The sequence below is a fragment of the Prionailurus viverrinus genome, chromosome A2 (genome assembly GCF_022837055.1).
Source record: "Prionailurus viverrinus isolate Anna chromosome A2, UM_Priviv_1.0, whole genome shotgun sequence".
In the NCBI taxonomy this organism is placed as follows: domain Eukaryota; kingdom Metazoa; phylum Chordata; class Mammalia; order Carnivora; family Felidae; genus Prionailurus; species Prionailurus viverrinus.
This window is the reverse complement of record NC_062562.1, coordinates 109,826,295-109,841,880: the sequence shown is the minus strand read 5'-3', so window position 1 is coordinate 109,841,880 and position 15,586 is coordinate 109,826,295. Positions and strand designations below refer to the sequence as shown.

Sequence of the window (15,586 nt, the reverse complement as noted above, 5' to 3'; positions counted from 1 at the left end):
CTGTACTAACAGTAATAATATTAACTGTTTCAATGCTCACTGAGTGCTTACTGTCAACCAGGCCCTTTACTTTCTACTATCACACCTAATCTTCACCCAACAACCCTGTGAAGCAGATAGCATTGTTATACTCAGGCAGGAGCCATGGTAGGTAAAATACGAGTCCCATTTACATGTGAATTTCAGAGAAACCCAAGGAAGTATAAGACATACTTAATACTAAAAAAAAATTATATTTATCTGTTTCTCTGAAACTCACATATAACTGGACTTGCTCTATGTTTATTTGCTAAATCTGACAACCCTAAGTTTTATGACATGCCCAAGATTACACAGCTGGAAGAGACAGAGCTGGGATTCACACTCAGCCTGGCTCCATAATCTTTGTTTTTATCCATTTTAATTTTGCCTTTCTAATAGAGACGCCAGTGAATGGTAAAGTAATTAGAGGTTGGTACTTGCCTAGCCAGTCCTTGGGGAAAACAATGGAAAAGAACATGTGAATCTGTGAAACATTATAATATGATGCTCTTCTAATTCTTATATAAAGGACACTTACTTTTGAGAAAGGAACAGCTCAAAGACATCAGCATCCCTCTTGTGGCCACATATCTTTAGCTGATCTTCAACTGCCTGATAACATATAATTAATCTGTCAAGCCACATTCCACTGAGCAAAAATACAGAGACATTTGCAGTCAATAACAATAACGTCTACAAGAAGATCAAAAGAAAGGTGAATAAGGAGGCAACCACTCTAAACTAATAAATTTCAACACTACAATTATATATTATTTAATCATTTTTGTGGTTGAATTTCATTATCCTTAATCCTGGGCACAGATGTGTAAATAATTTTTTAATCAAAAAGAAAAAAAGTTTGTATGTGTACATACTAACCAAAAGCAAGGTTTTTTTAATTTTTTTTATTTATTTTTGAGAGAGAGAGAGAGAGAGAGAGAGAGAGAGAGAATGTGAACAGGGGAGAGCCTGAGAGAGAGGGAGACAGAGAATCTGAAACAGCCTCCAGGCTCTGAGCTATCAGCACAGAGCCCGATGCAGGGCTCAAACCCATGAACCATGAGATCATGACCTGAGCCTAAGTTGGACACTTAATCGACTGAGCCACCCAGGTGCTCCCAAAAGCAAGTTTTTGATTTTCTATGAGGCAGAATGATTTGGCCTTTAAATATTCTTAAATGTTCTTTCAAACATGAAGAATTCATATTTGGTAGCTTTTTCATAAAGCTTACAGAAGATCCTTGGTATCACCATTGCAGGTAGAGTAGGATACAATACATATTATTGTACAGGTGTTTCACATTGTAACTTCTCAATAAACATCAGACCAATGAAAACGTGAATAGATATTATTTCCCTTTCTTTGCAAAGGAACAGTATCTTCATTTTTCACGAGTTACTAACATACTTGCACCGTGGGAATTTTTGATGGGAAAGAAGTAATTTTTATTCCCATAGGCATTGTTTTGAAAATACGAATCCAAAAACAGCAATTTAAGTGCTTTGCTTTTTCTTTTTAAGAGCCTTTGCTAAATTACAAAATAACATTTACAAGCCACATGGCCTAAAATGATATGGAAAAATTAAAGCCCATCTATAATTTGCCATGAAGGAGTAAAGCTAACAAGACACAACAAAAGTGGAAAGTATAATTGTTGCACTACTGGAATCTTATAAACATTGTAATTATCAGAGTCAAAACAATCACCAAATTTCAGCTGGGATTTGTCGTGGGTGGTGAGGTTGTGTTGTCAGCGATTTATTAAATTTTGACAATAGCTTTGTTATTTAGTAGAGGACGTTAAGAAGAGTTAGACTTAATGGAATGAACAAATATTGAAAGAAGAGAGGGAAATAGATATACCAGGGATTGAGAGTCACTGTTAATGTATTTCCCAAACTTCCTTTGTTATCTTGTTACACAAGGTGGATCTTGGGGCTTAGAGAACTCATTGGCTCAGGTGGAGGCATTTCCATCAGGGCATTTTGTGACTCTATAAAGAGCAAGCTGAATTGGGGGCTTGGATAAACCCACTGGATCAGGCTTAGGCATCTGGATCTGGATATTTTAACTTAACCATCTAAACTATCAGCTTCGGGGCGCCTGGGTGGTGCAGTCGGTTAAGCGTCCGACTTCAGCCAGGTCACGATCTCGCGGTCTGGGAGTTCGAGCCCCGCGTCGGGCTCTGGGCTGATGGCTCAGAGCCTGAAGCCTGAAGCCTGTTTCCGATTCTGTGTCTCCCTCTCTCTCTGCCCCTCCCCCGTTCATGCTCTGTCTCTCTCTGTCCCAAAAATAAATAAATGTTGAAAAAAAATTTTTTTAAACTATCAGCTTCTACTATAAACAGCCAATTGCAAGTGTGTTAAAATGTTTGGGATGTTAAAATCCAGCCACAGTAGAATTAACAATTTGCAGCTCTCCGTGAAAGTTTTAAACGGGATTTTAACTCAATTCCACCATTCTACACCTAGCACTCAAAAATATACTAGTCTGCATATGTGCGTGTACCTGCACACACACACACACACACACACACACACACACACACAATGTGAAGTTCATTGTTCATCTCAGCATACATTTTCTATATTTGTGAAATATGCCCCCTTTATTGGAATAGAGGTTACATTAACATGTAACTTCACAAGAATATAGTGTAGTAGCTTAAAAATATAGAGAGACAGATATCTAAACATATAAAGATATCCAAAAGTAAAAATGCCACTGGCAGTATAACATGTGCTAATACCATTTTTGTTACCAATGACATGTATACACATACATGTGTGCATTTGCACATACTCCAAGTCGGTAACAAAAGTTATCACTTGAGATCATGGGGGACTTTCATTTTCTAACCTGTACATTTGAAAATAATTTTTGGATATTTTAAGAAGTGCATATTAATTCAGTAATTGGAAATTGACACAAACTTTGAAAATTTAGAATAAATATTGTAAGGATTTGAGTCAAATTTTGAAAATGAAGAAATGAAAAGGGAAATTGAAACAATCAGCATAATATGCAAATCACTGGTGTAATTATTTACACAGCTTTTAATCATGGTATGTTTCTTTCCAACCAAAAATTTGGTATGAATCTAGTAACAAGTATTAATGTCAAAGTGCCAAAGAACACGAAAACGTGCCAAGAAGTTTCAAGTTTCAGAGCATCCGTGGTGGAGCAGTTCCAGGTCCCAATCAACACACAACTTCACGAGCAGCATATCCTTTTCATCTAAAGAAGCACAACAAGCATTCATTCCCTGAACTCTGTTTCTATTGTGGTAAAATATATATAACATGGAATTTACTATTTTAATGGTACAGTGCTGTGGCATTGAGTGCATTTACATGGTAGTGCAACCGTGGCCACCACCCATCTCCAGAAGTTTTTGTTCTTCCCCAGATGAAACTCTGTACCCGTTAAACACTAACTGCCCACTTTCCCCCTTCCTCCAGCCCTCCGGCAACCATCCTTCAGTTCTCTCTCTCTATGGATTTGACTACTCCAGGTACCTCACCTAAGTGGAATCAGACAATATCTGTCCTTTTATGCCTGGTTAATTTCACTTAGCATAATGTCTCCAGGGTCCATCCATGTTGTAGTGTGTGTCAGAGTTTCCTTCTTTCTTAAGGCTGAATAATATTTTTTCATAGGTATTTACTACATTTTGTTGTTCCATTTCTCAGTCTATGGACACTTGGGTTGCAGCCATCTTTTGGTTTTTGCCAATAACGCCGCTATGAACGTGGGTGTACAAACATCAATTTGAGTCCTGGTTTTCACTTCCTTTGAGTGTAATATACTCAGAAGTGGGATTGCTGGATCATATGGTAATCCTATGTGCAATTTTTTGAGAAAACACCATACCATTTCCGTAGCAGCTGCAGAAAACAGCATTCTCTAAGATGGACCATTTTTAAAATAGTGGTTCCATCATTTGCTGAACCACAGACCCCCGAGTGCTTAGTTCAGGTGGTGACTAGTTTAGTTTATTAGACTAGCGAATAAATGTAGTGATGAATCAGGTAAGGTGTCCGCTGTCTGTGAGCAAAGCTTTTACTCAGAGAGCACAGGACACACAGAGCTGTAAAGGAAGGTTACAGGTGTTAAGGGATATGGGACAATGAGGATATGCTCTGATGAATACAGAGCGAGAAGAAATTACTGTCAGCCTAGGAACTCCACAAACATTTCAGGGCATGAGTGACAGTTAGGCTGGACCTGAAAGGGTAATGAGAAATTAAAAACAGAATATTGATGAGCGTGCTTCTAATCAGAAGGGAGCAAATACACAATGGAGAAGAAGCAAGGAAAGAAAGTATGACACATGTATGGTTTGTGATCTTTGAATGCAGTGAAAGGCCTGTGGAAGGTAATTGTGAGAAATATACTAAGAAAGGTGGATTGGCGTCATATTATCTGTGCTCGGAAGTGTGCACTTACTCACTGTGCAAACAAAACTTTTATAGGCCCGAAGAACTCAAACTTAAAATCACATGTTGTATGTAATCTGTAACTTAAAATCAATTTCATTTTATAAGATATATATGAAATACATATTTTAGCAACATGATAAAGTCAGCGCAAGAGAGTCCAACAAAGTTCTCTTTTTTTCCCGTCATAACTACATCCATGCTTTTCAACGTTTATTTATTTTTGGGACAGAGAGAGACAGAGCATGAATGGGGGAGGGGCAGAGAGAGAGAGGAAGACACAGAATCAGAAGCAGGCTCCAGGCTCTGAGGTGTCAGCCCAGAGCCCGACGCGGGGCTCGAACTCACTGACCGCGAGATCGTGACCTGGCTGAAGTCAGACGCTTAACCGACTGCGCCACCCAGGCGCCCCATCCATGCTTTTAAACACTCTCCAATATCAAGTTATTTGAAAGACATTTTTCTTCCATCTCTTTTGGTGCCCTTGCTGTACTGGTACTCTAAAACAAGGGGCTTGAGAACTCTGGAGTGATTAATTCAGCACTGGACTCCATTCTGGGGCAATAGGAATTAAGGGATGTTTAAACTGCAGAAAAGTTGTGACAAAGCAAGGCCTCAGGAAGAAGACTCTAGCAGGCGGAACAGGTACGATCGGCTGAGGCGCAGAGACAACGGCAGGTGGGAGGCACAGCTGCCACTGGCAAATCAGGGCGAGGTCCCAGGAGAGTCGCAAGCTGGAATGAGTGCCAAACAGACAGGACAGAGGGTGTGCGGAGAGAACGGATGGCAACTGGCAAATAAGAAGGTTGAGAACGAGGGCGAGCAAAGTCACAGGTGGTGATGATCATGTGAGGACATGAAGAGGAGGAGGTGTCTTGGAAGGGAAAGTGAATTCAGCTGGAAATGCTGAAACTGTGGTCCTGGCGGCTGGGACACACGGGTCGAGACATCCACCAGAAAGCTGCAGGTGGAAGTGTGGATCTCACCAGAGATGTCAGGGTGGGTATGCACAGCATGGTGAGTCAGGTCCCTACAGAGGAGGGAGCGGGACCCAGGTTAGATGGTCGGCAGGTGTCTCCATTTATAGAGAGGAGGGAATTGGGCTGGGAGAGCGGAAGGAAGGGGGTTTGGGAGAATGCTCACAAAGTTCGGAGAAACAAGAGCAGAGTGGGAGCCAAGAAAGCAAATTTCAAGAAGGTAGAATTTGTTATTTTTTTAAATGTTTTTTAATTTAATTTAATTTAATTTAATTTAATTTAATTTAATTTAATTTAATTTAATTTAATTTTTGAGAGAGAGAGAGATAGAGAGCAATGGAGGAGCGGGGGGTGGGGGGGCGGGGGGACAGAGGATATGAAGCAGGTTCTATACTGTCAGCAGAGAGCCTGATGCAGAGCTTGAACTCAGGAACCGGAAGATCATGACCTAAGTGGAAACCAAGAGTTGGATGCTTAACTGACTGAGCCACCCTGGTGTCCCTCAAGAAAACAGAATCTGAATCTGCAGTGTTATGTAAGGTAGTAGGTAGAGGGTATTAATCAGAAAAGGTGTTGAATCTGGACAACAATGTCAGTTGTCTGATGAGCGGGAACAGTCAGATTTCTAATTAACTGGTTAACAAACCAGGGAAATGAAAGCAATCCAACATGGAATTGCCAATCCAATCTGGCACAGGGAGGATAGCAGCAAGCTTCCTCCACTGCCCTGATGCCTTAGGATCTAGATAAAACAGAAAAAAAAAAAGTTTGATAATTGTGGAACTGTTAAATCCCAGAAGAATGAAGTCTACATCAGAATCTATAGAAGAAAGATTCTCTTTGATGATTTATGTATTCTGATGATAGATAAACTCCTATAGCTACATGCAACTCACATGCACCATAGCTTAGTTAGGACTTACTGTCAGGAGCTTCAGTTCCTTACAGAACCCCAGCCTTGATTTCCATGGTAGCCCCAAGACTTTCCAGAGAAACCCAAGAACCCTTCAACACTTGGCTAGCTACTATGTCTAACACTTCTGACATTTTTTTTCCCCACTCAAACATTCTTTAAGCCTTTATCTTAACTGCCCTCAACTCTGCTTGCACTGTCCATCAAAGAAGAAATGCCACTTCAGGGAATGGCATTTCCGGGTTATATATATTTGTTGGAGAGTCAAGACTCCAAGATTATGTCTTTCTCGCCTACTCCCTAAACCGCCATTGTTATATATGCGGCAGATGGCAAGCTGGAAAAGGTTCATGTCGGTCCACTAGTGTGGACCAGAGGCACCCCCAAATCCTACCCCGGAGATTACGGACCCCGAGCATCAGTGCAGGGCCTGGGGTTTGCCGTGGTTGCACCCCCTCCGGCCCGACCCCACCTGGCGGCCTCCAACTGACTGGGGCTTTGGTGCAGGGATCCAAGGGTTCGTCGCCTGGAGAAGAGGGCACCGCTCACCCTGAGGCTGATCTCCAGGGCAGTTTCCGGAACGCTGACTACGCGCGTTGAGTGTCTGAAGGCGCGGGCCAGATGGTTAGGGGCCCAGGCCATCCGGGCACCCAGGAGGCCAGCAGCACCTCCTATCCAGCCAGCCCAGCCCGCAGCTCATTGTTCTGTTACCAACAGTTACCGCAACCTCGTCAAATAAAAACCAATCCAAACTAGGGAAGATTTGAAGGCAGTCACTGACTTCTGTGACGTGTGGCCCTGCAGCGTCCATCACGTTACACCCTGCACCCTGGACACACTCCTGTTTCCCTGGGGTGCGGGGAAGCGTGCTGTGGATGCCAGAGAGCAGGTGATCAGCTATATATACCAGAGTGCGAGAGAGCACCCCAAAGGCAGTCTCCCAGTAATAATAATGTCATTGATTTGAGCTCTAAGTATCAACGCAGCTCTCTGAAAATTAGACGTGCCACTGACCACCACGAGGAGGCTGGGGATGAAGGTACACCCCGCAGAACCCTAGTGGAGCTTGTAGGAAAAAGGAAAAAATCAGTACTGCTAATCCTGCCTTTATTTAAAATTTTGACATTCCGCCTCTCATGAATGCTGCTGTATTAATTTTGAATTTCTAAGAAAAAATATTGCCTAAGACATTTATTTTGATTGCTGACTTTGAATACCTTACGTTTTTGAACTAAGGCCAATGTCTAACTTGCTTAATCCTAGACCTAGTCTTAGGATGGGCACGGAGGTGGCATTATGGAGGAGTCCCACGATTCCAGGTGCACAGAAAAATGGAACTCTTGGTGGATCTTATTGTGAAGAGCATGGTGGCTGAGTAGCTGAGAAGTCCTCCCTCTGACAGAAAATGGGTAAGTTGAGTCGCTGTTTTGCAAGTCTCTTCCAATCTCTAAGTCTTTTTTTTTTTTTTTTTTTTAACTTGTTGGATCCCGTAGTTCCATTGGAACCTCTTGCATAGGCTGTCATGTGATCTTGTTCATGTGAGTTTTGTTTCCCTCTAGCTTGGGATGCTTGAGATCTGTCTGTGCCATCACTATTTTCTGCCAAGGCCGAGTACACTGCATTCAGTAAATGTTGGTTCAATTGTATGAGTTGGTTGCGTGGGTCCAAATTTGAACTTGAAATCTAAAAATTAAATTTAGCTTTTAGAAATAAGTCAGGCTACTTGCATTAAAAAAAAATGCTGGTGTTGGGATAGAGCGTTCAAAACTGTCTCGGTAGAGAAATCAAGCACACACTCTTTTGGTACTTCTTGAAAGTATTTGGGTCTGGTGGAGGTGGGTGGGTAAGCGTCTACCAAGTTATCACAGGAGTAATTATCTGAGAGTGTTTGTTGAAGTGGTTTTTATCCCAGAAGTAAAAATCAGTTGAGAGGAATGATCCACTGAGAAAATGCATAAAATAATTTATTGGTCCCTTTTTGCTGTTAATATGAGTTATATAATTTCAGATTATCATTCATGTAGATGCTACATGAAAAAATGGGAGTACATACTATTTGCTCACTTTTGTACATTATACACATGCGAGTATTAGAATCATATGCAAAATACTTTTATGGAGCATCTCACATAAGTAAACTACTAAGCAGATAATTTCTACTAAGATTACATTGAAAAATTTTATCCTTATTTAAAAAATCTTTTTACTTAATGTTGATTAAGAAGAAAAAAGAAATTAAAAAAAATCTATTTTAGTAAAGGAACTCAGGAACTCATTTATTATAGGGTCTTAATGTGTTCTCTCTTGGAGAAAAATTCACCATTTAACTGATCATGAGGACTAAAATAATGCAAATTTAATTATGGAATGTCAAAGATGGAGGTTAGTGAAGTACTTTTTTGGTAAAGGAACATCATAGAAATCCTCACATGGGTGGTATCACGTTTTTATAAAAAAAGCATCCTTAGCAGAGTGAGCAGAGAGATTTTTTAACCTCCATGAGATGGGAGTCTAGCCTGAGGAATTCAGCTTGAATTTTGAAAAATCCATGTAAAATGTACATTCTGCTTTACAATCAATCTTGTTTTAGTATAAAAATAAAGTTGCTCCCCCTAACTTCCCTCAAATCTTTGAGTAATATTTACATTGAGGCAAGACACCCTGTGTTTATCCTGTGGCTTTACCTCCCTGGCACGCTGCCATTGCCTGCAGGGGTATGCATACCCCAGTTTGAAAGCTCTATCGTATCATGTATGTGGCTTTGGATAAGAAGAAAGAGCCTGTGCTCCAAGTCAGGGCATGTGGGGTTTGGTCTCAGCTCTGACATTAACTAGTTGTTGGCCACTGTCAGGTCACTTAATGTCTCTGCACATTAAGTGTTCCTTTAATAGTAAAACGAAGAAGTTGAAAGTTTAGCACAAAAATCTATTATTTAATTACATTCTTCTAGACTGGTAATGTGTGTTATTCTCAGAAGGAAAGATTCTTGTTGAGTTGTTGATATATAATTGTTTTTTAAGAACCATTTTTCAGTGGAATATGTGAGAAAAAAATATGCATGTGATGGTTATCTTTAAAGCTAAATAATTTTTTTAAATATTATCTTTCTAATTTTGCCCTGAGTAATTAGGGCAGTAATAAGTCTGGATGCTATTTTTCCAAGTGAGTAAAAAATATTTATTATATAAAATCATCATTATCTGTCATTTTCTACTGTAAAGAATGTACAGAGAATGAGCAACATAATCACCCACAATCAAAGCATATTCTTATATGTATAAATATATTTTTTTATGATATTTGATAAGCAGAGTATCAACATTTTCATTGTTTTAAGTTTTGGTAAAATGATATATCATTTTAATTGACAGCTACAATTTTTTGTTTGTTGACACAAAATGAGAATGAAATAGAATATTGAGAATTCATGGAATTCTCCGTGAGTCTTTCATGTTACTGCAAGTCTTACAGGAAGAGGCACTGACTGCTTTTATTCAGGACTATATTTAAAATTTTTATAATGAATAGCCTTGGAAGATCTAGTGTCTGACTCCTGAGCAAAGAGTAGGTGCATTTTTGGTTTTTTACTAAGCAGCATAATAAATGTAATGTCTCCCTTATGATAAAGATGAGACCAGGCAGGCTTTTACTGCCTACTATAAAATATTTGGGTTTTCTAAGTTCAGGGTTCCTCTCCTCCAACACAACCCATTATATGTGACCACATCATCTGGCCTGATTCTCAGGTCTCTGGAAATTGTGGCTGGAGGAATTGGTGCAAATACGCATACTCTGGTTGTGCTTGTTACTGTGAATACTAAACTGTCCCTAGTCTCTGACCCAGAACTCTCATATCATCTTCCAGCCTCTATGAAACTGTGGCTCACTCACTTGCTTCTGCCTATGTAGGTTTTTTCCTTTTAATGAAAAGTGTCCATATAATTTATTCAGCCTTCATATTCTCTTTACCATCTCATGAACTTCCGTCTTTTAAACTCAACTACTGAATTGAATTTTTGTATTATATTCCATTGTAATTATTCTTATGGTTTATTTATTCATTACTATATTGATGGACATTTATGTTGGGCCATTTTTTTTTTCTTTTTTGCTGTGATAATCAATGCTGTAATAAATGCTTCTGGATGTTACATCAGGTGAAATTCCTTGATGGTATTAATGAGTCATATCTAGGAATGTTCCTATCTCTATAGGATGACATTTTATTGAATTTTGCCAAACTAATTGGAGAAAAATTTTATCTCAGTGCTTTAATTTGTTTAGTGAAGATGAGTAGCTTTGAAATGCCTATTAGTTATCTGTACTTTTTTCTTTGATTTTTCTTTTTTCTTTTTCTTTTTCTTTTTTAATTTACATCCAAGTAAGTTAGAATATAGTGTAATAATGATTTCAGGCCTAGAATCTGGTGATTCATCCCCTATGTATAACACCCAGTGCTCATCCCAACAAGCACCTTCCTTAATGCCCATTGCCCATTTAGCCATCCCACCACCCACAACCCCTCCAGCAACCCTCAGTTTGTTCTCTGTATTTAAGAGTCTCTTATGTTTTGTTCTCCTCCCTGTTTTTATATTATTTTTGCTTCCCTTCTCTTATATTTATCTGTTTTGTATCTTAAATTCCATCATATGAGAGAAGTCATATGATATTTGTCTTTCTCTAACTGGCTAATTTCACTTAGCATAATAGCCTCTAGTTCCATCCACGTTGTTACAAATGGGAAGATTTCTTTTTTTTTTTTTTTTTGATTGCCGAGTAATACTCCATTGTATGTGTGTGTGTATATATATATATATATATATATATATATATATATATACACACACCACATCTCCTTTATCCATTTGTATGTCCATGGACATCTAGGCTCTTTTCATACTTTGGCTATTGTCAACAGCGCGGTTATAAACATTGGGGTGCATGTGATCCTTCAAAACAGCATACCTGTATCCTCTGGATAAATACTTAGTAGTGCAATTGCTGGGTCATAGAGTGGTTCTATTTTTAGTTTTTTGAGTAACCTCCATACTGTTTTCCAGAGTAGCTGCACCAGTTTGCATTCTCACCAGCAGTGCAAAAGAGTTCCCCTTTCTCCACATCCTCGCCAGTATCTGTTGTTGCCTGAGTTGCTAACTTTAGCCTTTCTGACTGGTGTGAGGTGGTATCTCACGTAGTTTTGATTTGTATTTCACCGACGATGAGTGATGTTGAGCATTTTTTTCATGTATCTGTTAGCCATCTGGTTGTCTTCTTTGGAAAAGTGTCTATTCACGTCTTTTGCTCATTTCTTCACTGGATTGTTTGTTTATTGGGTGTTGAGTTTGATAAGTTCTTTATAGATGTTGAATACTAACCCTTTATCTGATATGTCATTTGCAAATAACTTCTCCCATTCCTTTGGTTTCCTTTTAGTTTTGCTGATTGTTTCCTTCACTGTGCAGAAGATTTTTATTTTGATGAGGTCCCAATAGTTCATTTTTGGTTTTGTTTCCCTTGCCTCTGCAGATGTGTTGAATAAGAAGTTTCTGTGGCTGAGGTCAAAGAGGTTTTGGCCTGCTTTCATCTCTGGGATTTTGATGGCTTCCTTTCTCATGCTTAGGTCTTTCATTTCTGTGAATCTTCATTTCATGTTGTTTAACTTTTAACATGCAGATGGAAATGACTTAAGCCCTACAAGCTAGATCTATAGAGCTTCCCAGTTCTTTCTTTTTTAAAAAAAAATTTTTTTTAAACTTTATTTATTTTTAAGAGAGAGACAGAGTGTGAGCAGAGGAGGAGCAGAGAGAGAGGGAGACACAGAATCCGAAGCAGTCCCCAAGCTCTGAGCTGTCAGCACAGAGCCTGACGCGGGGCTCGAACCCACAAACAGCGAGATCATGACCTGAACCGAAGTCAGACGCTCAACCGACTGAGCCACCCAGGCCTCTCCGCCGCCACCCCCCCCCCCCCCCCCGACCCCAGTTATTTCTTAAAGTCACCCAGTGATTCAGGTCATCTTGTAGCATCCTGTACAACTGTCTTCCCTTGCTTTCCTCTTCCTGGCTAATGCCTGCTGCCTAGAAGACTGCTGAGATAAACTATTTCTTTGTCCTCAAAGTACCCTTTCACTGATCCCCAGAATCTATGCCCAAGATGCTATCACCTGATGTTTTAAGTGTTGCCATTGTTTAAATTGTCAGAGTGATTGTGGGTTCTGAGCAAATAGAGAAGCATCAGTCTCTTGCCAACCCTGTGACACATTTGTGATCATGGTTCTAAAGGAACATTGCCCATATGTATTTTTCTTGAAGTCTCTCAGGAAAAGAGTCATTTCTAGTGCTTACTTACATAAATCCATTTTCTCCCAAAATTCACACACAATCCTCCAAATAGCTACCTTAATAGGAACAGGAGGTGGTTCAAGTTTGGAAACATTCCTAGACTACCTGGGACAGCTAAAAAACCTCTAGACAGAACTCCAGCTTAACCAAATAATATAATTTTCAATTCTAAACCTGTGCTGGCTTCAGTGTGATTTTACATTTTCTCCCAAGATCAGTGGGCCCCATGTCTACTCTCTATCTATGCCCTCACAAAGCCACCCTTTGACTATCCCTTGTGAATAGAGGAGAACATGCCCATCAGGGTTCTAGGTATAGAGTGTGGAAAAGATGAGGGGACAAGAACTCCTGGTGAGCTCATCCACTTGTCCCATGGGGTGGGCAGGATCAGGGGGTGGGGAGGCCAGAGGAAGACCTGAGCAGGAGCTTTTATCTTTTAATTTAATTTGATTTAGTTTTTTAAGTAGGCCCATGCCTAGCATGAAGCCCAACATGGGGCTTGAACTCATGACCCTGAGATCAAGACCTGAGCTGAGATCAAAAGTAAATTGTTTAACCAACTGAGCCACCCAGGCATCCTGAGAGCAGGGGATTTTAAATCATGGAGCCTGGAACAGAAGACCTCCTACCTGAAATTAGCATGGTAACTGGGTAGAGAAGTCATATGGTTCTTTAAAATGAATTTCCATTATAGGATTTCATTGTGTGATGTCATTAAAATAACTAATCCTTCCCTTACTTTGTTCAATTTAGACTTCATGAGTTATTGATACAGAGAAATTTATCCTAAATTGGCAGAGAAGTCTTATAAATGCTAGTCAGAATACTGTATTTTGTCACATATATGATTTAACAATCAGACATCTGAAGCATAAGTTCTCTCTCTATACATGTGTGGGAGTATGTACATGCATGCATGTATGTATGTATACATATACATTCACACACATACGTGCGCGCGCGCGCGCGCACACACACACACACACACACACACACACACACACACCTTACTAGTAGACAACATTTCACTGCCCCCAATGATCTCTCTCTCCTGGTTTTCATATCCTTGGGTAATCCTCTCCCCTTGCACATGGGCTGGATTTATGGACTCACTTCTAGTAAATAGAACGTGGCAGGAGGAAGGGATATCACTTCTGAAATTAGGTTAGAAAAGGACTGCAATTTCTGTCTTGAGCACCTTCTGTCTTGTTCTGTGGCCTGGTCTGAGGTAAACTTGCATGATGTTGTGAGCTGACCTATAGACCCACATGACAAGGTATTGTTGTCTCTGGCCAACAGCCGGAGAGAGGACCTGAAGTCTGCCAATAGCTGTGTGAGTCAGTTTGGGAGTAGATGTCCCTCTACTGAAGCTTTGAGATAACTATAGCCCTGGCCTGGCTTGCTGCCTTCTGAGAGATTCTGGCCCAGAGGCACCCAGGTGAGCCACACTCAGAGTCCTGACACTCAAAATGGAAATAATAAATGTTTACTATTTGAAGCTGCTAAATTTTGAAGTAATTTGTTATGCAGCAATAGATAACTAATGCATTTATATGTGTATTATTGTATTATATGTATGTATGAATTTAAATTACAAGTACAAGGAAGGCCAAAAAGTCACATTTCTCTAGTCAATTCAGTTATTTTCAAAAGAATCCTTGTCCCTGTTACCATATGTAGTAAATATTTGACAAAATTTCTCATCCTGACAATTTCCAGATTAATATTTAAATCTGGAAAGATAAATTTACTCTTGGAATGTTAGCTACATGCAACCACATGTTTAGATGTAAAAATAAATTTGACTCTTTTATCATAATGTAATTTAATTGAAGGATAACTTCAAAAATTTTTTTTATTAAACTACAACTTAATCTAAATTGTGTTGTGTTGACTTTAAAAAAAATCATTATCGGGGCGCCTGGGTGGCGCAGTCGGTTAAGCGTCCGACTTCAGCCAGGTCACGATCTCGCGGTCCGTGAGTTCGAGCCCCGCGTCAGGCTCTGGGCGGATGGCTTGGAGGCTGGAGCCTGTTTCCGATTCTGTGTCTCCCTCTCTCTCTGCCCCACCCCTGTTCATGCTCTGTCTCTCTCTGTCCCCAAAATAAATAAATGTTGAAAAAAAAAAATTAAAAAAAAATCATTATCCAAATAATACTAGTGGCAAGTCAATAAACAATTTTTTAAAATCTTTTTATGAAAACTTTTTAAATGCAATATATATTTTTAAAAAATGGGACAGAATAGAGTACTATTGTTTTGTCAAATTTTGGGTATTATATTGGGGATGTTTTATGTCTCAATACATTGTTTTCTCCGAAACTCTTTTTTAAAGTTTTTTTTTTCCCTTTATTTAAGAGAGAAAGAGTGGGGGGAGAGGGGCAGAGGAGGAGAAAGACAGAGAGAGAGAGAGAGAGAGAGAGAGAGAAAATCCTAAGCAGGCTCCACACTCAGAGTGGAGCCCAATACACGGCTCAATCCCACGACCCTGGGATCATGACCTGAGAGAAAATCAAGAGTCGAACACTCAACTGAGTGGGGCACTCAGGTGCCCCATCTCAGCGGCTCAGGGATCCGAAACTGCTAAGATTTTCTTCTCTATACTCCCATAGATTTTAAAGTAAATTTCAGAATGAAGACTCAGCTTGGAAGTCATTTTCCTTTATGGCTTGGATTAGTTTTGCATAATAAGATCATTGTTAGCAGTGGCATCCAGGATTCTTGGGGACAGATTATTTGTTGCTCTTATTTCCTTCCATACTAAAGTGACAGGGAGAGACTCCCAAACTAGCTCCAGGAAGCCTAGGTTACCGTGTGTGGCCAGCTTGGGCCATCAAGCCACTTAAAGGAGTCTTCTTTCTGCATGAGATGACCCAACATCCTTCCTTTATGCAC

General features: G+C 39.8%; 2 protein-coding genes across 4 annotated transcripts in view; one reads left to right on the top strand and one right to left on the bottom strand.

Moving 5' to 3' along the window:
* The window catches only part of LRRC72 (leucine rich repeat containing 72), a 39,002-nt gene extending 31,955 nt beyond the window's left edge, over positions 1 to 7,047 (bottom strand). For both annotated transcript variants that reach the window (XM_047845034.1, XM_047845042.1), the window contains exons 1-2: positions 6,901 to 7,047; positions 560 to 633 (exon numbers count right to left, since the gene is read on the bottom strand). In XM_047845034.1, the coding sequence (XP_047700990.1) occupies positions 560 to 633; positions 6,901 to 6,993 (167 nt within the window). In that variant the 5' untranslated portion in view covers positions 6,994 to 7,047. The remainder of the gene's footprint in view (positions 1 to 559; positions 634 to 6,900) is intronic.
* Positions 7,048 to 7,209: 162 nt separating this feature from the next.
* Positions 7,210 to 15,586, top strand: part of SOSTDC1 (sclerostin domain containing 1) — a 66,715-nt gene continuing 58,338 nt past the window's right edge. Inside the window, exons 1-2 of one of the 2 annotated variants that reach the window (XM_047849282.1) lie at positions 7,210 to 7,240; positions 7,615 to 7,760. In XM_047849282.1, coding sequence (XP_047705238.1) covers positions 7,757 to 7,760 — 4 coding nt within the window. In that variant the 5' untranslated portion in view covers positions 7,210 to 7,240; positions 7,615 to 7,756. Of the gene's footprint in view, positions 7,391 to 7,614; positions 7,761 to 15,586 lie in introns of both variants that reach the window. The other variant, XM_047849281.1, reaches the window with a different exon arrangement.